The sequence below is a fragment of the Rhipicephalus microplus genome, chromosome 1 (genome assembly GCF_043290135.1).
Source record: "Rhipicephalus microplus isolate Deutch F79 chromosome 1, USDA_Rmic, whole genome shotgun sequence".
Taxonomy (NCBI): Eukaryota; Metazoa; Arthropoda; class Arachnida; order Ixodida; family Ixodidae; genus Rhipicephalus; species Rhipicephalus microplus.
The window spans coordinates 206,765,606-206,788,033 of NC_134700.1; the positions used below are offsets into that span (position 1 = coordinate 206,765,606).

Genomic DNA, 22,428 nt, shown 5'->3' on the forward strand with positions numbered 1-22,428 from the left:
GAAGATGTTTAAGCTCTTCGCTCTGCCAGTTCAAGAAGCAAAAAAAAAAAGACAATCTTGACCACGAACGGTAACGCGCGCTACGCAGTAGAGAGGGCGCTCTCTCTCCCTTCGCCCTGTTCTTTATATTGGGACTGACTATAACACAGCTTTTCTCTAGGCGTGACGTAGCACATTCGAGAAAGGCGGATAGATGTAGATTTTTCTGTATCACCCACTAATTTGGCGGATTATAAGTAATGTGGCCAGCACACCTGTTGAGACTGACACGACGGATGTGCAATGTAAGCGTTTTTTTTCTGTGCGTGTTTCTTCCGAAGAAAACGAATGAGAAGCGCAGAACATATAAACGGACGAAAAAGCTTGAAACAGAGGAATCGGAATAGACAAACAAAGACGCGGCTGTGCCGAGACCGTGCTAATTAACACCAAGCTAATTGGGACATTGCTAATTAGATCCATGTTAATTAAAACCTTGCGAATAATTTAGGTCGGATACAAGCTCCACTGTTAGTCCAGACTTCCACCACTAGGGCCAGATTCTCACCCCTTTTCTGCTCTTGTCTATACACTCCTCTCAATCTTCTTTTCTCCCTATAAGCCTCAAATATGACGTCACGCTCTGCCAGTTAGCTAGCGTTACTAGAATCAAAGCCTGATGCTGTCTTTAGGATGGAACATTCATTACTGGCGAATTGAAACAATACGCCAATGAGTAATGACCGCGGTGACGACATAACTGCGACGAACACCACAATATTTTCGTAAGTCTTTAACACGTTAACCAGGTTCGTTCACGCGATAAAGACTTTTAGAATGGGGTCCGTACCACTTGCGTAAGATATTTCAGTAATGCAACGTGCGTACCAAAGAAACTAGCCTACGACGCATTCACAATGGCGGCAGACGCTAACGCAAAGCCTCGCGTATACTCTGCCATAAAACTGAAAAACATGACCAACGTGAGCAAAGTTTTTTTTAAACACCGTGCATTTGGAACAATCCTAAAATATACCTGAGCTTAAAGCGCACTTAATCCTTGTTTATCGATAAAGCAGTAAGACCCAGCAACACGCGCGGTGGGAATTTGTAAAGCTACGCTGGGAAGGTGCGGCTACTTTAAAGTGCCGTTGCGACCTGCGCACGTAGGTGTCAATTTCTTTCATTGCCAATATATTGTACACGAAAAGTTCGAGATTGTGCGCCGGCGGAGCGCTATTTTGCAAATGCAGCCAAACGTTGAATTCCCGTACATTAATGGTTCGCTTTGAGTATTTCCTTCATACGATGGTCCTTTGTAGTGTCACCTCTGCAACAGCTCCTTGAATGCGAGGACACCACCAACAAGCAACCCGCAACGTGGCTTGCCACAGCTGCGGATCATCCAATTCTTGCAAGCGGCGTTCAACCGTTTCTTTGACGCCGCAAGAAATGAAGTGACTAATAGAAACGACCAAGCAAAGCACTTTTCCCAATCAATCTGGATGCTGCCAATCGCTTCGCCAGCGCTGAAGGCTGTTCACAATGGCCATTTCCGGCTTCGGCGCTGCGAGTGGGTTACGGACGGAAGTGTGCCGGTTGACGTTCGTCTGCATAAATGTTGTGATCGAGAGCTGTTTTCTAAGCTTTAGCGGAGTGTGACGCAGGGTGAGTTGCATGCGTCACAAATTTACACCGCTCCAGTGAGGCATGCGACTCTTCACTCAGTACATGTACATAACATGCATGCGTGGGAAGCGTTTTAGATCTCAGAGCGGGATGACACGTCTTTTTCATCACTCCCAGTTTTACAAACGCGGCAGATTAGAGAGCTGTTGAACCACGTGCCCGTACTGTACATTTAATGTATACCCGTTACGGTGGTCTAGCGCACACAGTTTTCTAAAATTAGAGGGGACTCTGGTGCGGCGATCGTTCAGCTACCATGGGAACTATGGGTAGTACCGTACAGTACACGGATTTGCCTAGTTTTCGTACTTGCAAGCGGCGAATCACACTTGTGGCTCCGTTTATTGCCGTGTTTCGGTTTTGTTTCGAATGAAAGAACGAACCCTTTTGAACTTCGTGACCCGATTTGAAAAGGTAAGCCCCCAAAATGAAGTATACTGAAGCACAACCACTGAACATTTGCTGATTTTTTTGTTTCGCGAGAAAGCATCTCCAAGCCGCACGAACACACACGGAGCCAGAAGTACGAAAATTAAACAAATGCGTGTACTACCCATCATTCCCATGCTGACTAAAGCACCGTGTGTTGCAGCTCCCATAGACACTAGCGCCAGAGTTCCCTCTAGTGTATATTAGGAAACTCTATGGTCTATAGTGGTTGAGGTGCTGGATCGCCGACCCGAACTCCCCGAATTCCGGCACCCGAATTTCCATGAGGGCGGAACGCTAGAGGCCCGTGTTCTTCGATTGAGGTGGGCGCTCAGGTGGTTGAAAATTTCCGGAGGCCTCCAGTACGGTGTCTTTTATATCGTGGTTGTGGGACGTAAAAACCCCAACAATTATTCTTAGGTACATTTAATACGAAAAATAACGAGAAAAATCAACCTAGAGGCAATGGGGAACCCAATGGCAAGGACACTGTGAGACGGCGTGCATCAACTGCATGCGGCGTTGTCGCGTAAGCCACAAGCTTTGCCACCTCTGTGGATATTCAGGCGAAAACCTTCGGTGCTTCGACAAAGTCGAAAATCGGCCATTGACGCCGCCCTCAACGCGAGTGAAGCAAAAAAAAAAAACAAGAAATCACGTGATGAAGTGCCGACGGCATCACGACATCGCAGATCACCGAAATTCATGACGTCATTATGACGGCATGGCGACTATGACGTAACGTCGTCGATCACACGACATCGCCGCTTGGTCTTCGGAAGGCCGAAGCCCGAGGCACGCGAGATGCAGAAAAATTGCAATGCCTCCAATTCATTATAAAACACAGTGCTTAATGTACATAAAAATACTTGAGGCGAGAACAATAAGGACATGTGCTGATTCTCGTTCTCGCATCTAGTGTCTTAGTATTCATTAAGCGCTGTGTGTTCTGGTGTATCCGTACGAACGAGCTCGCTTCAACATCCTCTTCAGAGGCATGAGAAGAAAAAGACGGTGACTTTCCCCTTAACATGTTGCGACTCCGGGTCCCGCGGGTCCCATTCTGATTGATGATTGATATGTGGGGTTTACCGTCCCAAAACCACCATGTGATTATGAGAGACGCCGTAGTGGAGGGCTCCGGAAAATTTTGACCACCTGGGGTTCTTTGACGTGCACCCAAATCTGAGCACACGAATCTACAACATTTCCGTCTCCATCGGAAATGCAGCCGCCGCAACCGGGATTGCGGGTCTCATTCTGGCAGCGGGCCTCCATCGTCCAAAAAGTCAGATGCGCCGCTCGTAAGAACGGCAAAAAAATTATTTACATGGTTAGTAACTGAGAATTCGAAAGGAGGTGATAAATTGATCAAGTATGGGCTAGAACTCAAGGACTGAAAATATACAAAGGTCTTCCGCTTATATAGCGCCGCGTTGCCAACCCTGGGCGCATTGTCCACGGCTTCAGCCAATACGGCGCCCGATGGTCTAGGTGCTCCACCCACGAAGGCCATGAATGGATTCGGACGGCCTGGAAAGCCATGAATGGAGTCGAGTTCACAATGACCTTTCCTTGCTCGTGCATTTTCTTAGCGCCGAACCGATGTTGGGACCCCTGGTTGACGTTTTGCTTCGAATTGATTGATTGATATGTGGGGTTTAACGTCCCAAAACCACCATATGATTATGAGAGACACCGTAGTGGAGGGCTCCGGAATTTTCGACCACCTGGCGTTCTTTAACGTGCACATCTTTGAAAAGTGAAGGAGGGAGGGAGGGAGTGTTTTTTACAAACTGTTTAGGGGCACTCAAGCCTAGGCAGTGCGTTTTATTTGGAAACAAAACAATATTGCTACATTGAAGCATGCAGTGTATTGCGGAAGAGAGATGCAGCTTTGCGTATGTTTCCTCGTACGTGTTCTCACTCTCGTTTCTAAATCCACATTAACGATACCAACAGTATCGTTCGGGGAACCCTTTTTTACTAGTCGAGCTCCGATCGAGGGGAGAGATTGTGGCTGGCTTCCCTACCGAGGGCGTAGAGCACGCAGCGCCGAACTATAAATACAGCGCGGAACAAACGTGTTGAGTGCGAGACTGTATTTCGGCACTTTCACCAGGAACACAAAAGAAAAATAATAAATCGTCGACAGCGACGCCGCGTGTGGCCCGTCGCGGAGTCGGAAAGAACCAGCCTTCGTCCGGCAGCTCGAGGTCGCACTGGCGCTGCAAAGGCGAAAGGGGGACACCCCCAGTAACCCGAGCGGCGACGGGGCACGAAGGCCTTGAGGTCTAGGCCCGCGTGACATTAGGACTTCTAGTGTAACGTGAGATAGGGTGAACCCCACGCCCTGCGCGGCCGGAGGGAATCCCGCATGCTGGAACCCAATAAAGTTTATTCTCTCTCTCTCTTCGACCCCATCATTGTTCCAGACAGCTCTGGCGACTCGAAAAGAAGGGGTCACGACCGCCGCCGCCCATTACACTGTGACGCCGTTACCCGACGCCCATAAGGGCGTCGAACGGGTAGGGGGCTTTCAGAGCACGTATACTGTACGACCAGACGCAAACGAGCCTTATACACAGCTGAGGGAAATGTAATTTCGCGACAATAGCCCTTCTCGATCCCGTGGCAACAGTGAGCGCACCGACGGCGAAATGGCCCGCTCGACTTCGCTCAACGGTTCAGCGCTGCCCTCACTTTCTCCGTTCTAGACGCGGCGACTGTGCCGCGACAGACAGTGTCTGGTCCGCTCGCACGCCTGGCCCGATCGCTTTCTCCCTGGGCGAGCCTTTCTGATTGCCAGCCTCCTCGCAAACGGTGCTCGGTCCCATACACGCTTTCTGCTGTCCATTTGGAGTCGGTTGCCCGACGGAGAATGGAGCTGGGTTGAGCTGCATGCAGTCCCCGTTGCAGACGTATCGGGCGCTATTCGAGGAGAGTCCTAAATGGTGCCTGTATAAGCGCTCTTCATTAGCGACCCGAATAGGACGTGATAATGCGCTGGCCAGCGTCTACACTCTGGCGTCGCGGTAACGACGTCGAAGGAAGATACCGCCAACTACGCGAAGGCTAAATAAGGGCCGAAAGGAAAGTGTTTTGCTGATTTTCGTGCTCTTCAGTTCCTTCTTTCTTTCTTTCTCAATTACTTTTGTACTTTTTAAGTTCTTGTTCATAGGCGCTGCATGAATTTCATACGTTAATGGAAAAGCAAGAATAGCGCATATAATGGGGGAAAGAAGCGAAACTAATTGCCAATCACTTTTGCGGTGCCTTTGTCAACTTTCCGTCATTCAAAAAGAAAAAGAAATAGGGCGAATGAAGAGGAGAAAGAAAAACGTGGATAGATGCAGAAGAAAACCGCGGTTCCAGCGTTGCAATTGCGGTCTAATCGAGCGGTCGAAAATGCCTATTGTAAATGCGTGCGGTACGTCAGCAACTTAAAATCCACCAGAAGTTAAGCCGGCGCTTTCCGAATGACCTAGTCATTGCGTGTAGCACCTTGTTCTCGAGCGATACTTTCCCAAGGAGATCGTTAAGCGTACTCCTCGGAAAACGCAGTTAGGCTGAGCTAAGGGATCAACAAAATACAAGAGACGTAGAGGACCACAAAGTGCGGACGTTTACGTATACAATTATACAAGGAACACGAATAACATTTATATATAGATTGATCGATTCACTCATTGACTGATTTCAACAAAGAATTTAACACGAACATGGGAAGAGATGATGGAAAGACATTATATACAGTATAAAGGCATGAACCGGTTGACTACCGTGTGCGCTAGAAAGGGGGCATAAGTGAAGGAACGGAGAAATAGCACCAAATAAAAATATCGCAGTTACCATACTTTGAGGTCGCACAGATATTCGAATGCTTATTTCCGCATCACAAGACGGCCAACCAGCATTTCCCGTTCACTTCAGAATGTGCTCCAGCGCCCTAGCGCTATCAGAAATGACATTTCCAACGCGCCCAAAGTCAAAGTGTAGAGACGGGCAAGTTAGTACAAAGTCTTGACGAAAAACAGTTCATAACGACGAGGGAAGTGTTGAAAAAAAACAAACAGGAATTGCCTGTTTTCTTTTCAACCCGTTCCTCGTCCTCAAGCGCCGTTCTTCTCCGCGAGTGACCCGCGGGAAAAGTAAAGTGATTGACACGAGAACGATGCCAACCTGAGCGCCATGCCGGAGTTCCAGTCGGTGGTGAAGTTGGAGACCTGCAGGTCGGGCAGCACGGCGCGCAGCCAGGCGAGCATGAGCTTCTTGGGCGGGAAGTTTGTGCGGCCGATCTGGTAGCGCAGGATCAGGGACCACACCAGGCCAAGGATGAGCTTCAGGTTGCCCTCAACGATGTCCGTGTTGCCTGCACACAAAAAACGGAGAGGTCTTAACGCGTAAGCGTGAATCGTTTCAGTCACCACGCCGCGGGATAGCATCAAGAAAGACGCGTGCCACTAGCTTGCAAATGGATACAGTGTTTCAGCGGCTTCATTTCCCGCAGCGTATAAGCATTTATTTTGTTTTAACATTGCCCTCCAGAGCTCCCTTTTCAGCTTGAAATAAGCTTGTTATACGTATGAACGTCCGAAAAGTGTAATATGCCAAAGTAAGAAAAGGAGGCCTCATTATGTGGTAGATTGATTTGACTAAGTTATTTTTCCTCGTTTCGGTGTTTCGTCTGTCGTCCTTTTGCCGTACCGTCTACGACAGCCGTTTGCTACCGTCAGAATCTTGTGGGCCACTGCAGGAACGCGGTAGGCGCGTAATATTTGCACGGCACGGCTCACATGACCTTGAATTGCAGAAATAAATGGATCAAAGGTACTGAGTACTACACCATATCTGATACAATACTAAAAAAACAAACAGACCAGCTTCCACTCGAAATGCTAGAGGCCCGCGTGCTTGAATTGAGGAGCGCGTTAGAGAACCGAACTTTTCGGACCACCCCACTAATCATATCATAGTTTTGAGGCGTAAAGCCCCAGAAATGATATTATTACACTAGCCGAAGTATTCAACTCGTATTGAACACGCGACGTAAGGCAACGGTTAGTTCACGTAGGTCGACGATGCTATGACATGTCCCGTCAGAAGATGAAGAATGCCCCGGAAACTCGTATGTATTTTCTGAATGACGGCTCGTGTGCATAACAAAACATTATGAGAGATTTAACAAAAAATATCTTGCATCTCGCACGAATATGTTTTTAGTTATGTTTAGAAAAAAAAAATGGTTCACGATTTAGAGCACTATGTACTCCATTATGGGAGAGTGCTAAGCTCTCCCTAAACGTGAAACGTTATTTTCGTCTTGTATATACGCGAAATTTCAGCTGAACATTGTTATGCCCACTTCTTTTCACATCAGTCATGACAGTCGATGTAGTGTACATCTCTATAGAAACATGACGAACGAACACGTTCAGGACATACCGAACGCGTGCTACACGAGAGGACATCACATCGGTCCACGAGCTACGGGAAAACAGGAAGTGGGGTAATCGGATCGAATACGGTCGCAGGTATTTATTTCGGGTTACCGCTGTATGTAACTCCCGTTCAGCGAGTATTTCCGCGGTTTTCACACAAAAAGAAAAGCCTACAGCAGCGAGACGCAGGTGAACGTCCGCGGTTGCGACCAAAGCTCGTCCGAGTGGATCCGATGCATCGTGCAATGCGATCAAGCTCACGTGCCTCCGTTCTTTATTGAATGCGACCCTTATTCCGAGGCATCTCAAGGCAACCGTAAGTAAACGCTAATGGGCTTACCGTGAGAGACCATCCGATAAGGAGCGAGGAAGTCCGATAATCGCCTTTTCCAGTTCACGTGGGTGACCTTGTCGCTTCTCTTATATGCCGTTTCCGGTTATTTCGCTTTTATACGATGAAGCACAGAAGCGTGTTGTCGTCGTTGTAGGGTGACCCAAAAGGTACATCAGTTAACGCTTATCTGGCAGTTAATTGTAACGCTGAATATTCCACTAGAACCCTCTGGAAGATTTGCGAGTTTCAAGAACCACGGGCAAGCCGTTTATAGACAAAGAACAGACACACACGCCCACAGCCGAGTACCTTAGCCACTGGACCACCGCGGCGGGGCTTGAATATACAGTTCTTTATATATATATATATATATATATATAAGCTATGGCGGGGGTATTGAAATCGATCGCAAAGGGCGACTGCCCGAGGCCGTCGTGATGGCGGATAACTGGCGCGTTGAAAGGATAATGGGCCGCAATAAAAAAAATAACCGATGATTCGCCATTATAGCTGCGCGTAGGCAGGCCTGAATACTGAGTGCGATACGCGCCAGGCCGTATATATATATATATATTATATAGGATACGAATTGGGTGAGACCACACAAGAAGACGGCGCACTTCAGCTGTATTAAGGAAGATGCTGCGCTCATCGCTTTGTTGAAATGTGTGTCAGCGAAAAGCAGCGAGCCTTCTCAGTCAGGGTCACTGGTGTGGCCTGTTTTTAGCGTTTATGGCATGGCGCCATATATACGTATACATGCTTGGTATAAAGCACTTCATTTCCATTTTTAGATATGTGTATAGCCCAACGAATCTTCTAAAAAAAAAAAAACAGGGAATGCAAAACCACAAGAGTAAGACGAATTACAGTGATAGCCCGTATCGCACACTTTCATGTTGCAAGTGTTACTCGGAGAAAGAATAACGAGAATTCCGACATATTGGGAGCTAGCGATTTCCTCTCAGATATCGTAAGCGCTAACGAGTGACATATTCACGAGGAACATACGCGCAGTGTGATGGAACGGAAAATACAAAATAAAAAGTAAAAACTGCATCGAACTGAATGTGTCATGCGAAGTTGTACGAGATTTGCGGCTGTTACTGAGTTCACGCGTCTGTGTTTTCATAGCCTATAGTTGGCCTATAGTCTTCGGCAGAGTTATGTAAGGACATAATTTGACGCATGGATCTGCTATCGACCTTGCGGGGCCGGTGTAAGCGTGCAACAACGAATACATACGACGATGTGATAACTGAAGAAGCACGTGCCGCGCCATGATCTAATGGCTATTTCAGCCTATATAGGTTAGTACCCTCGGGTTCGAGTCGGGTCGAAAAATTTGTAGAGAACTAAGTCACTGAAGTTGGGATTAACTGAAGACTGCGTTGCTGGTATTGACTGTTTCTGTTATTACAGCGAATATCCAACGTGAGCCAGTATTAGCCAACTCTGACCTACGTTTATCTTTCAGTTAGAAACAAAAGCCGACATTGGGAAGAGTTCGTCAACATCGGCAATCATTTATCCATCTGTAACCAACAAGTCGCGATTAGTCATAACTTGGTCAACAAAACGCGAGTCAACGTTAGCAAATGCGAACTGGGACTAAGCAAAAGTGGGATTCAGAATCGGTCAAGAATATTCCTCGTAGCCCGTCATAGCGTGTGCGGTGCAGGAGGCCCATGGAAGACATTACCTTCAAAATCATTATTGTGCCCTGTATACGTTTTAATACAACGCTTCGCTCTATTGCCCTATACTGCGCATGCGGAGGTTTCTTCCTCATTCCCATAACCATAGCCTCCTAGATTTCCCTTGCCTGGCGGATTATCGGCGCTCACTTAGGAAGCGGCCGTCGTCGGAACTATGGTGGTGGCGCCACTTAAGTAGGGGTGCCTTCAAAAAAGTTTTTACGTTTTCGGAGCTTATACGGAACCGAAATAACGTAAAATGTTTTAAAAAGGCGTATACGTAATTATAATTAACCCTACGTAAGTGCCGCCGTTATAGATGACACGCGTTTTGCGCTCATTCAGCAGGCAACCCCAATGAATACAAGGCATAGCCTCTGAAATTAGCAAACGCCAAACTTGCCAATCTCAAAGGCCGAGTACAAAAACCGTTACCCCTACGTAGGTAGCGCCGCCATAGATGACAGGCGTTTCGCGCTCATCCGGCAGGCAAGGGAAATCTGGGAGGCTATGCCATAACTCAAGTCGTGGTGACGTCACTCTTCTACGCGCTTCTCCACGATGGAGGCGTACGCGCGCGGTGACGTGGACGCCGTTCGCGGCGCGAGCCTCGCAGGAGTTGCCGCGGAAGGGGCACACACACTAAACTCGATAGCCTCGATCGCTGCGCAACGGCCCGTTCGAGACGCAAACAAAAACATTTCATCACAGCCGGTAATGCGCCGCTGTCCCCTGCGCTACTCCGACGGCTAGCTACAGAATGCGCGATATCGTACGCGCAACACATGCCTTGCTACATCGGGCGTGCTGCGCAGGCAAAAACGAAACAAGAGAACACCCGCTACCCGTGAGTCACCGTCGGCCGCCGCGCCGAAATGATCAGAGAGGCGTTTACTTCGCTACGAATGGTTCGAATACGCGCGTTCTGCGCAAACACGCGGGCTGACGCACAATGGCATTGCGTGCTGCGTGATCGACAGCTATGTGTTGTCATTGCGTATAACGTACGGTAAAAACTATAGGGAGCCTGCATGTGCGCGCCTCCGAGGCGCGCACATGAAGGCTCCCCAGTAAAACCCGACCAAGTACACGATTATGGTGGGTATATAGCGCGGTGGTTTTTGTCGATGAATAGTTTCCGATGAATAGTTTCCAGCATGGCGCAGATATCGAGGAGCGCGCTCGGTGACACTGAGGACAATGTCGGCAGTGAATGAATGAATAATATGCAACGACATGATATGATTTCATTTGGTGATGCTAATCGAACCATGACAGGTACATTACGCAGCTATAAACCTCATAAGTGTGTGATATAGCCGAAATACACTTGTCTGGCCAAACCACGGCCATTTTTTCTTGCACTCGTCGGTATGGAGCTATGTTTTCTACCGGAAGCAAATAAATAAATAAATAAATAAATAAATAAATAAATAAATAAATAAATAAATAAATAAATAAATATATATATATATATATGTGTGTGTGTGTGTGTGTGTGTGTGTGTGTGTGTGTGTGTGTGTGTGTGTGTGTTTAATTAGGAAGAGCTTCAGGAAATGTTTGACCTGTGTGACCATAGGGCCTTCACCAAAGCTAGTATTACGAAACTTCAACCAGATTATGCATCATAATGGGATGGCTGCGCATAAAATGAGGGACTACACAGTAACGTTACTTTGACCAACAACGCCGGTTCTCGCCAGCTAACCAAAGCTAAGAGGCTCTGACCACTGTAGGACGTCCAGATGGCTAGTACTATATTGACAAAGGCACCTTAACGATCGAGGAATTGCAGTAAAAGTGGGACGACACGACTTGCGATTCCAACGTGATATTACACTGCTGAAAGAAGTTTATAAATTCCGTTGTAGTACCTGTCACTGCTCAGACAGCACTGCTCAGTGCACGGCCACCGACGACCCAATCATGGCCGTCTACCAGGTCGGGGATGCCACCGGAGATCAAAGGCTACTGGACGCCCTCTAAACAGGGTTGCCATCCCTCCGCCCCCCCAATCTACTAATCTTCCGGTTACCAAAATAAGTTATTTATGCATTCTATCTTTCCCAGCCCTGCTCTGGATGCGTTGTCCGCGCACTTGCATTTCGGTATTTTCCACATCGCGTTCTGCCATCTAGGCAAGGTTTGCTTGAACGGGAAACTATAGCTGTACAAAAATGCCGCCACTGCGATGACGTACACATAACATCAAGCACTCGCAGCATAGGCAACTGTCTGCCTTGTATAGCAACCTCGTTTAGTTTCCGCGAAACGGTATCGATTACACAAATCTTATCGCGTCTCTAGCAGTGATAGCGACCGAGATATCCGCATGCAGCATCGTGAATCATTTTCCCTTTCGCGCTAAATCAGATGATTCATACGCACTGCGCTTGCCAACGACGCGTGTTTCGAGGTCACACAGTCACTTAGTGATTCAAAAAATAAAATAAAAAAAGGGAACAGCAAAGCGACGACCCTCGCAAGTCGTAAACGCGTGTAGTACACGCAAAACGGAAGAAGAGCTCGGGGTATCGCGTTCGACGCGGTACGCAGGAATCGATCCACCCTGACACGTTCACAAAACAATGGTCGCTGAGCAAAGACGCCTGCATGCAGTCACGTATGTGTAGTGATGCGTGCACTCGTCCGCGAGGCACGCCCACTGAAAAAAAAATAAAAAACGCGCATGCACAGACAGGCATCTTTTGTGGCAACAATAGCGGTCGGCGAGCACACAAACCGCATCACGACTCAACCGCATCACACAAACCACATCACAAACGGCATCAAGACATGCGCAGCTCGGTCAGTGTGGCGCGGCAGCCTGAGGCCATTACGCGGGTGAGCTTGCGGAGCAGAACACAGACGGGTTCCCAGTCTTGTTGTTTTCGGTTCGGAAACGCCATCACGTCCGCCTCGTGTAAGGCTATAGATACGAGATGTACCACGGTGAGGGCATGCACGGATGCGTGGAGGCGACGGGACGATCCATTCCCTGTGCACGCGTCGCACCGGCTACCGCGTGGCCAGTCGCGTTTCCTTGGGCGAACAGAGGCGCGACGCTGTGTACGTACGTATTATATAGTAACACGTCTTCGTTGCGGGCAACAGCGGATGACGTGAATGCACAGATGCAGAGCGGATGACGTGGATGCTCGAGCGGATGACGTAGATGCAGAGATGTGCAACAAACCGAGAACGTCCTGTTTGCGCATCGACTTATATCGTTCCCCGCTATCACCGAGGAACGTTAGAGAAAGTACACGCCCACTTGCAATAAAATGAAAAGGTGCCCCGTTCATTACGTGATAAGTTTGCAAGGGAAGTTACAAGACATTAGTTCGCAATATTTTCGAAGAAAGGTTGCATCGTAGGAAACAAGTGCTGCACGCAATTAGAAAAAAAAAACTATTCAGTTAAAAAACATGCTTTGAGAAAAACAATGCATTTAGAAATAATCATGTGCTAGACGTCGGTCGTGTCCTCCATTTACATGTACGGTATTTTAGCCTTCCTGCCAGACATCACAAGTCAAACCGAGCAAAGCCTTCTTCTCACTGTAGGCGCCAGTAATTTACGCATGTGGTACAGTAGCACAATGTAAACTTCTTCTTGCATGGAGTCGAGTAAATTTGTACCACCAGTTGTCTGGCGCGGTAACTATGCAACAAGCCCTCCGGCTGCGAATTCTCCAGAATGAAATTCCTCAACAGTGACGTCATTCGTGTAGGCAATGTTTTCGTGCCAGAGAGAGTATAGATATTTTCACAATAGGGAGAGAAAGAGAGAGAGAGAAAACCACCGTTACGCTGCACTCTAAAAAAAAAAAAAAGAGCGAGTAAAAAGGGTGTCTTTTTGTCCCACAACAATAATCGTCATCTTCATTGCGTTCCATCCTTGCGCTATCGCCCTGCGTCCGGTACATTCCGGTCACGATCGACAGGCCCATTATCAGGGTTACATTGCATTCTCGATAGGAAAGTGGCCAGCGCCGAGTTTTCAAGAAAGGAAGCGCACGCATGCCTGATGACGATTATTGTTGTGGGACAAAAAGACACCCTTTTTACTGGATATTTTTTTAGAGTGTGGGTTACGCGTGGTAGTATAGAGGCGTTGGCAGCGCATTTTTGGAGGGTGACCATTTAGCACAGCCCCGCAGGGAGCCGTCCGCGAAGGGATACGTAGTTACGTGCTTCCATCGCTGCAAGCTTCGCAGTATACGTGAACGGCAGTCCATATCGGTGTTATGGGCGTCATGATTGCGGGGTCCGAGGACTTGCCAGATGTTATCGCCGTCGCTTTCGCGAGCTCAACTAGCCTCCAACGCATAAGCCCAGCGTTCCAACGTTCTTTACAAGAAAACGACAGTTTGTCCAACGCCACTTCGTCGCGGAACATGCGTATGCTGAGGCGCGCACACCCTAAATGCAAGTATTCGAACAATCGGTGAAGTGGCTTGCGAAGCAGAGGTTAAATCTAGTTTTCGTTCGGCGACAAGCCACAAAAGCGTGAATGCACCAGTTCAAACCGTAGCTCTGCATGGCTGCGAAAGCGCTGCACGCGTTTAAAGAGACACCGTCACGGGAACAAACGGTGACGGGATTCCCTCTGCGTCCTCGATCAGGGCAGTTGTTCTCGTCTCGCGTCGAACCAAAGCGATGTGCCCCGCACTAGGCCTCCGCGCGTATAACAAATGCGGCGGCAGGGCCGAAGATGAACATGAAGACGACGTACGTACGATTTACGACACCAGCGCGTGACCAGCGAGGAACTTCCCACGCAACGCACGCGTGACGGAAGCTCGATCGTTCGTTCTTTCCGGGCCGCCAGGGGGCACGCGAAGAGGTCGGCGTGCGAACGATGCGCCCGATACGTGCCCTTGATCCAGATCACACCGAGGTATTGCAGAAATGTGACTCGCAGGTCAAACCGAGCAACTCGCATGCCGTCGCGGTGTGACACGCAGAGACACTGCCGAGGTTGTGGGTTGGTATTACACCAATGCCACGTCGTGTTACAACGAAGCTGTTACAGAGCTATAAACTATTTTACGTGAGACATCTCGGCGCCGTCATCTTGGCCTGTTAAGCCAATGTTTTTCTTGTTTTTGTATATTCGAGCGTGAATTAACAAGGCCGCGAAACATCGTATGCATCAACCCAAGCGTTTTCATGCGTATGCGTCTCTATACTGTAACACTGTTCGCTTATACTGTAACACCGTTCGCTTAGATGTTAACACACAAAACAACGGTCCAATATTGCGGCACTCAACCCCAACTGTAGAATAGTGAATGGTGGGCGGGAAAATGTGAGTGTCCGTGAGCGCGCACGAACTGTAATGCAGAAGCAACGCTATAGCATGCGCTATATACCTCGAAGAGTCCCCACACTCGCCCGTCTCTCTTCAGGTTTTGTCAACATACACACGACACGACACCAAACTGAAAGTTTCAAGCACGCGACTCGTAAATGTGGTGACATACAAATCGAAAGCTATACAAACTTCGATAGATCTCAACTTACACGGGGTCGCACGTTTCAGTTTCGCAGGTTAACCATCTGTACGGAGTGCTTGCGTGGTGTCGTTTCTTTTTTTTTTTTTTCACTCACTTTCGTTCTCATTTGTCAAATTACTACGCTTCAATTAAACACTGAACACAACGGTTCCCTGTATGCTTTTCTTAGATTCAGTATCCGTGATGTTCACATACACACAGAGAGAGATGGAGAGAGAAATAATATAAGCATGGATCAAAACAGCGCACACTGAAAGAGGCATACCACCGGACACGGTCCGTCATATGAGAATAGCGCTATATATAGAATGTTCGAAGATGACGCTTATACGTGCGAAGTGTCATATAAGGCGGCACAGAGATGCGCGTGGAAGTAATGACCGCGGAAGCTAATGGTCGCAAACTTGACCCAGAAACCCGTGAAATGGGCGCTGCAACTCGGCTTGCGAGGCGCAAGGGCAAAGAAAATGAGTGACCACCCTCTCGACCATTCTCCCGCGTTTGTGATGCCGAAAGGACAGAGAAAAATACAACAGGCGGAAACGCTAACGAATTATTTATCCCGCGGTCTGCAAGGAATGACAATACCTGGCGTGGACATGCGCCAACATTATAAGATGCTTAGAACGTACAAACTGTGACGCAGTTGTAGAGCTTATGAGCTCACATATAGGTGTATGATAAGTTATAGTGTTCTGTTAGGACTCGCTAAACGACTGTGGCGTTGCCGTGCTTGAGTGTGTGCGCGCTTTCTATTTTCTTTTCTTTAACCATTTCCCCTTTTCTCTTTCCCTCATTACCTTTCTATCCCATTTCTCTTTCCCCGGTGCAGGGTAGCAAACCAGAAATTTCCTTCCAGTTAAGCTTCCTGCCTTTCACTGAAACTTACTCACTCTCTCTCTCTCTCTCTCTCTCTCTCTCTTTAGCGTTCTGAATAACTTCTGAAGCACAGTGTCGAATTATGAATGTGAAGCTGAGTGTCGAAAGAGAGTTTGAATAGTTCGCTTTTAAATAGTACAGGTCTATGAAAATATCGCGAATCACCATGAGTCCTGGTTGATTAAACATTAACCTCATGTTATATTTAATATGGCGCGGAGAGTCGATACCCGCCATAAAAATGGCAATATGAAACAATTCTGACGTCATGGCAACGGTGACGCGAAGTTTGAAGTTATCTAACCGAATACTCAACAGTCTTAAGAGAAAAAAAAAAAACTACTTCGCCAAACATGTTTTTGAGATATGCTTACTCGATCGAGTGAACTGGAATTCCGACTCGACTAGCTTACGTTCGACACCCTGACTGCACAGTATTGTACCATGCGTGCCACGAATTACGAAATGGAACACATATACATACGAAGAGGCCGGCAGTCTGTCCGGTTGCAGCCTCTTCCGTAAGCGACTGGAGAATCATCTGTAGGAAAACGCACAGAGCTCGGAGAATCATATACCCGGAGCTGACGAGGGAGAAACGGCAATAGGCCTAATAAACAAAGAAAAATGACGAAATACGGAGAAGCAGGCGACAATGCGATGCCAGTTCCCCTGGTCTGTGTAGAGCTTCCAGAGGACGAACGCTGTGCACGCAGCAGTTTCCGGTTCTTAACGGCGTTCCCGCTGTTCTTACGTGTGCGTGAGCACCTTCCTTCAGGTCTCTTTCCTCTCTTTCCCTATCTAGCTTACGAATCGTTGCCCTCCGTGGGATATTCTCAGCCGGCAGCGAAGGGCTTCGCCTCTAAGCCGTTACCCCCCTCACCCATACGCACAAACACAAGGCACCTATACAAATACATCGTACGGGCTTCTGGCTGTGCTGCAGGCAGGCAGGCAGGCCGGTCGCGCGTTCAGCACAGCCCACGTGCCTCGCATTCGGTCGAGCAGCGCATTTCGGTCGTGCACCGAAAAACTCGTGCTCCGTATCTTTGTTCCGGGTTTCTTCGCTGAGACCGCCCCGTCGCTACACGTATACAACGCCGTAGGGCTACGACGTCGCGACACGCCGGGTATTCGGGCCGAGCTGCACACTAATTCCGAGCAGGATTCATGGGCACGACCTCGTGACATCGAAACGCGCCCCGTCCCGCGGAGCGAGGGTCGTCGAGGACGACGTTGCAGTGCAGTCACCACTTTACACAGACGACGATGAACTTGGGTGTTGTCGTAGAATTACTTCTCGGCGAGTGTGTATACGTTGTGGTTGTCTTCTCCCGCGAGGGTTTCTTCCTGCGCCCTCAAGGAAGGTCGAAGTATACCTGACCAGAGGGAGGCTGACTGAGAGAACCGGTGTTGAAAGAGAGAAAAAGAACGGAAGTCGTCGCTGGTGTGCCGCGAATCTTTCAGACACGGGGGGAAAGGAGCTGTATAGTCTGCTTCCGCGTCGTGCGACGCGGCGTGTAAACTCGATTGTGACTCGTGCGTCATGGTTGAGACACTTTCTTTTGAGAGAAAGAGATGTAGAGAGGCATTAAGAAAAAAAAATACCCAGAACGCAGTATCATGAACCTGCTCTGCGACAACGAAGAAAATGATAGAGAGAAAGGAAGGCAAAGAATACAACGCCACCTGGCATGGCACTAAACACATGTACAACATTAGAAAACACACACACTGAAGTGTGTAAAACATCCCTTACTTCCTTTTCTTAGCTTGTTTATGGGTACTTATAGCGTCCAGTATTTTTCAAAACGCACAAGTGATTTCTCGATTTCTAACCGACGAGTCGCAGGACCAGGTCACGTGTCGTTATTTCGAAACATTCACTCCTGTCTGCCGGAGCTCCGACGCTGCGTCATTGACACCTGCGAGGCAAGGCAGCAGGGCCTTGAACTTGGGTAAACGGCTTGCAATAAGTGCATACGAAGCTGTAGTGGCTATATCTGTTTGTATAGCACGGCTAGACGTGCGAGGGCGCAATGAGTTACTGTATACGAGCTCATCCACATGTTTTACTCCGAGTTTTGAAAGCCACGCATTTTCCTTCCTAAGATTCTGATATCCTTTTTTTCTCGGAGTGGGTGCATTGTACAACAGTGTCAAATTCCACTATGTTGGTGTTTTCAACTAATCGTAGGGGACATAAAGTAGCTGCACAGACAATTATAAGTGACAAGAAAGTGAATTAAACAGCGTCGTTAAAAATTCGACGATTTCCAGAATGCTCCGGCCTCCTGGTAGCATGCCCGATACGAATAAAGACAGGAATGCAGAATAATAATAATAATAATAATAATAATAATAATAATAATAATAATAATAATAATAATAATAATAATAATAATAATAATAATAATAATAATAATTCAGGTTTTACGTCCCAAAACCACGTTATGTTTGAGAGACGCCGTAGTGGAAGGCTCCAGAAGTGTTGGAAGGCTCCGGTGTTTTTTTCGACGTGCAATCACATTACACAGTGTACACGGGCCTCCAGAATTTCGCCTCCATCCAAATACGACCACCACCGCTGGAATCCAACCTTCGACCTTCAAGTCAGAAGCCTAGCACCGGAAGGGTGAAAAAGGAAAGGCCCTTGGTGATGTTTACGTTGAGGTTGCGCATAAAACAAAACAAAAACAACAATTTAAAGCGTATTGTATAATCACAGTATAAACAGTTTCAGTACAGCGATACTTCGTGTGAATGAAAGAAACGATTTGAATACGCTCAGCCAGGATAATCTAGGAAGTTCCGGGAAGAAAAATAAATAAAAAAATAAAAGATGAGGTAAACGCGTGGTTAACTGCGAAATTAAATAGGACGTGCGAATGTAGCGTCTGAACTATTGAAGGAGCGATGCAGTGTGAGAGCCCCGACTCGCCCAATTATTGCAATCGCCGACGCGGAACGAGCACGGCCTCCTCATATAACGGCGGCCTGTCATTACGTCGCGTGTCGCGCGTGCGGCGAGCAGTGAGCGTAATTAGCGCCGCCGCAGATCGTCCACGCAAAAGTGGGAGGGTTAGACTACTGTAAACCGGGTAGCCCCAGTTTTTAGAAAAGTGGGGTCACCGCGGTATAGACACACGTCGCGAGAATGTGCGCACGCCATCATGCGCAATTAGTATACGCGACATTCTTTTGGAACAGCAATTACGCAATGGCGGGCCAAGTGTTGCGTAACCTCAGTGTTGTGCGACACTTCATGACACGTCGGCTGGGCCGGATTCAAGGCAATCAAAGCTAAAAAGAAAAAAAAAACACTAGATCACTACATGTTGAGGATCAAAGCGGCGAATGACCCTAATGAAAAAGTTTGTAGTTGTGCTCGATGCGATTAACGGAGTGACTCAAAGTTTGACCATTCAGTTATCCACATCTTCCACAGTAATTCGTCGCTATTCATAACCCAACTTCAGTTAATGATGTTGCAGTGTCAACACAGCGGGCTTAATTATGGCTTGACAAGTGCACGCGTATACGATTCAGTTTGTCCGCCAAGGTCAAAGACAGTGTCTGTCATCTCGACTAAATGACGAGCCAAGAATTCGTCGCGTTCTTGCGCTGTGATCATGCACCAATACCAGGTGAAAAAAAAAGAAAAAAGAAATAGATCCTCAAGACGTAACTAACATCTCACGCTCACCACACGAACTAAAGCTAGAACCTCTTTCGGTACGTCGTGATGTAAGGTCATTACAATATTTGCCCAAATTAATCAACAAGTCATATTGCATTTGAAACACAGCTCACCTGTTTATATGCCAAGCTTTACTCTGCGCGTAACTTTCAAGAACTCAATCTTCTTGTTTTTTTTTTTTTTGGCGAGCAGTGGTACATTACGTATAGTTTCTTCGCCCGCACTACAGAATTATGGACTTCCCCACCTGGTCACATTCGTTCAGCCCCACTGAATGGTTTTGTGAGTTTTCTTGTTGAAAATTATTATAACAAAAGCTTAATTCCTTTATTGTTGCTAATGGGTTTTTGTTGTTACTTCTTTCGGCTGCTGCGGCCCTTTCTGCATTATAATACCACTCGTGCAATAGCCCTGCCATAGGGCTGCAATATGCAAAATTACTAATTACTTAATTAAAAACTGCCAGGCCACGATTCCGTTATTTGAGCTTCCAGGCCAGATTCCGTTTTTATTTTATTTTCCATGCTTGTAGAAACCCTCCGTTTCTTAAAGCACCGTATCTCGTCAAACCGGCTTTTTCTTTCTTTCACAATACGACGGCGCTTGCACCCTTATAGCGGAAAAGTCACAAGACGACCTGATATACCACAAGCCTTTGTTCTAGCTGACCATACCAGTTGTTGCAGTCTCTACCAAAAGCCTACCAAAAACGGTAGGGCAGCGCGGGAAAATGTAAAAGGCAGATTCTTCATTATTTGACGTGCCAATATAGGGACAAAAAAGTGCGTGGTATGCGCGAATGTTCCCGCACGTCTGCTGTGGACGGGCGTCGTTACGAGCGGCTGTCGAGACAAGAGAGAGAGATAAAGATGCAAGGAAATGCAGCGAGGTTAACCAGGCGCACATCCGGTTTGCTACCCTGCATTGGGGATAGGGGAGAAAAGAGGTTGTAGAGAGATAAGAAGGTGCACACAATCAAGAGCACACTCGAGGGAGCACACACAGTCTACAGGCGGTCGCTCAGGTTTGTTGACTTTAAGTAAAGTAGGAGTGCTTCAGTCGCTTTCTGCGCAACAGAGGCGGATGCCGAAGGTCCTGGAATCTTCTGCACACAAAATGGTCTGGAGTCGAGTTGATTCAAAACCATTCCGGAGCTGGCATCGCTGTGTGTCGTAGCAAGCGCAGCTGCACAGCGTGCAAACTTCACAGGGAAACTCGCGCGGCAAACAGGCTCCGGCACGCAAACGAGAATGAGAAGTCTATAGAGAGAAGATAAGTATAAATAAACACAACATTACGAACGACAAGAAGAAATACAAAATGAGATGGGACAGGAACGCGGCAATTTCAGTGCTGACGCGCAACCCGGCATTTCTGGCATACCGACATCGCGTGCGCGCACCACGAACGCCCAGAACGCCCTCTGGCGCGCCATTAACGATGACGCGCAGCGCCAATGTCGGACCGCGCCGGCTTGCCGCAACGCTGACAGTGTGAACAGGGCGGGAACGAGTCAGAGTTGTACGCGCACAAAGGGAGCAGAGAGAAGAAAACAACCAACACCGCAGCTTTCCACGGCTTTCGGCCAATTTCGCTCCGCGGGACTTGATCGGGGAGAAAACTCCCACCTGTTTTTCATTCTGCTTTCCTTCACTTTTTAAGTGTTCTTCTCCCCTCCTTTCTCGCTCGCGCAACTCGCCTCTATTCTCTCAACCGCCGTCGTTTCGAAACTCGCAGGAGCGTGGCATTGCGCACTGTGCAACCGCGAAACGAGGATAAACGTTCTGCAACTGGTTGACAGTACAGATACACTTCCACGATGAATGCATACTTAGTGTGACCTCACAGGCCCCAAGGGAGCCCCGAGGACAGCTTTTTTTTTTTTTGTTGCATGTGCGCGTTTGTGATTGGGTGCTCTGTTCAGTGTCCCTGTAATCAGCGCGTACGCCGTGATTATTACCCGGCCCCTGAAGCAGCCAGTCAGGTGACAAATCTGGTTTTGACGGGCGTATTTCGGCAAAGCGAACAGGGAGGTTGTTGTTGTTGTTGCTCGTGCAAACTTCTAGAAATCGCTTCGAAGAACGCTGACATGGACAGAAAGTGCTGCATTCGCTACGGACTTTGATACTCCTTCCGGGTCTACATGCGTCTAAGGCAGTGCTATGAACAACAAAACTGCGAGTAAGGTCGCCTGACTTGAGCTCTGACCCCAACCGAATTACGTTTACTCAACCCTATATAGCAGTGGCCTAACGCAAGTGCGGAGAATGTCACACTATAGCATGAACTCGATAACAACATTCAAGCTAATCTGATAATTGAAGAAAGTATGACTACTGAAAATAACGTGAAAAAAAAATAATTCACCACATACCCAAGCGCATATACGACGGCACGCGCCGTAGCATAAAGGAGCACATGCTGAGCATTGATTGCTTAAAGCTCAAATCAAATGGAAAGGCTCGTTCTTTTACAAACGTAAAAAAAGTCCTACCAGTTCACCACGACTGACTGTGTATTGTCTACTTTCCTTGGCTCTTTGAGTTCCGGACGTGACGCTACATATTCATCGTGCCATACAATACTGCACAGCTTTAAGCCATTGCTGTTGATGTGTAACCGCCATCTTTCTCCATTTCTCACGCCAAGTGCAAGCTGAACGGGTTAGAAATGGCTAGAGAGGGAGCGTGCTGCGCCGCATACACGTCCTAGCCATATGTAATGGTATAGTTAAATTCGATGGTAGCGCCATGCATTGT

General features: G+C 47.8%; 1 protein-coding gene across 1 annotated transcript in view; it reads right to left on the minus strand.

Annotated features, from left to right (window-relative positions):
- Positions 1 to 22,428, minus strand: part of jbug (filamin-type immunoglobulin domains fbug) — a 171,876-nt gene that overhangs the window by 90,959 nt on the left and 58,489 nt on the right. The window contains exon 3 of the mRNA XM_075891036.1: positions 6,280 to 6,469. Coding sequence (XP_075747151.1) covers positions 6,280 to 6,469 — 190 coding nt within the window. The remainder of the gene's footprint in view (positions 1 to 6,279; positions 6,470 to 22,428) is intronic.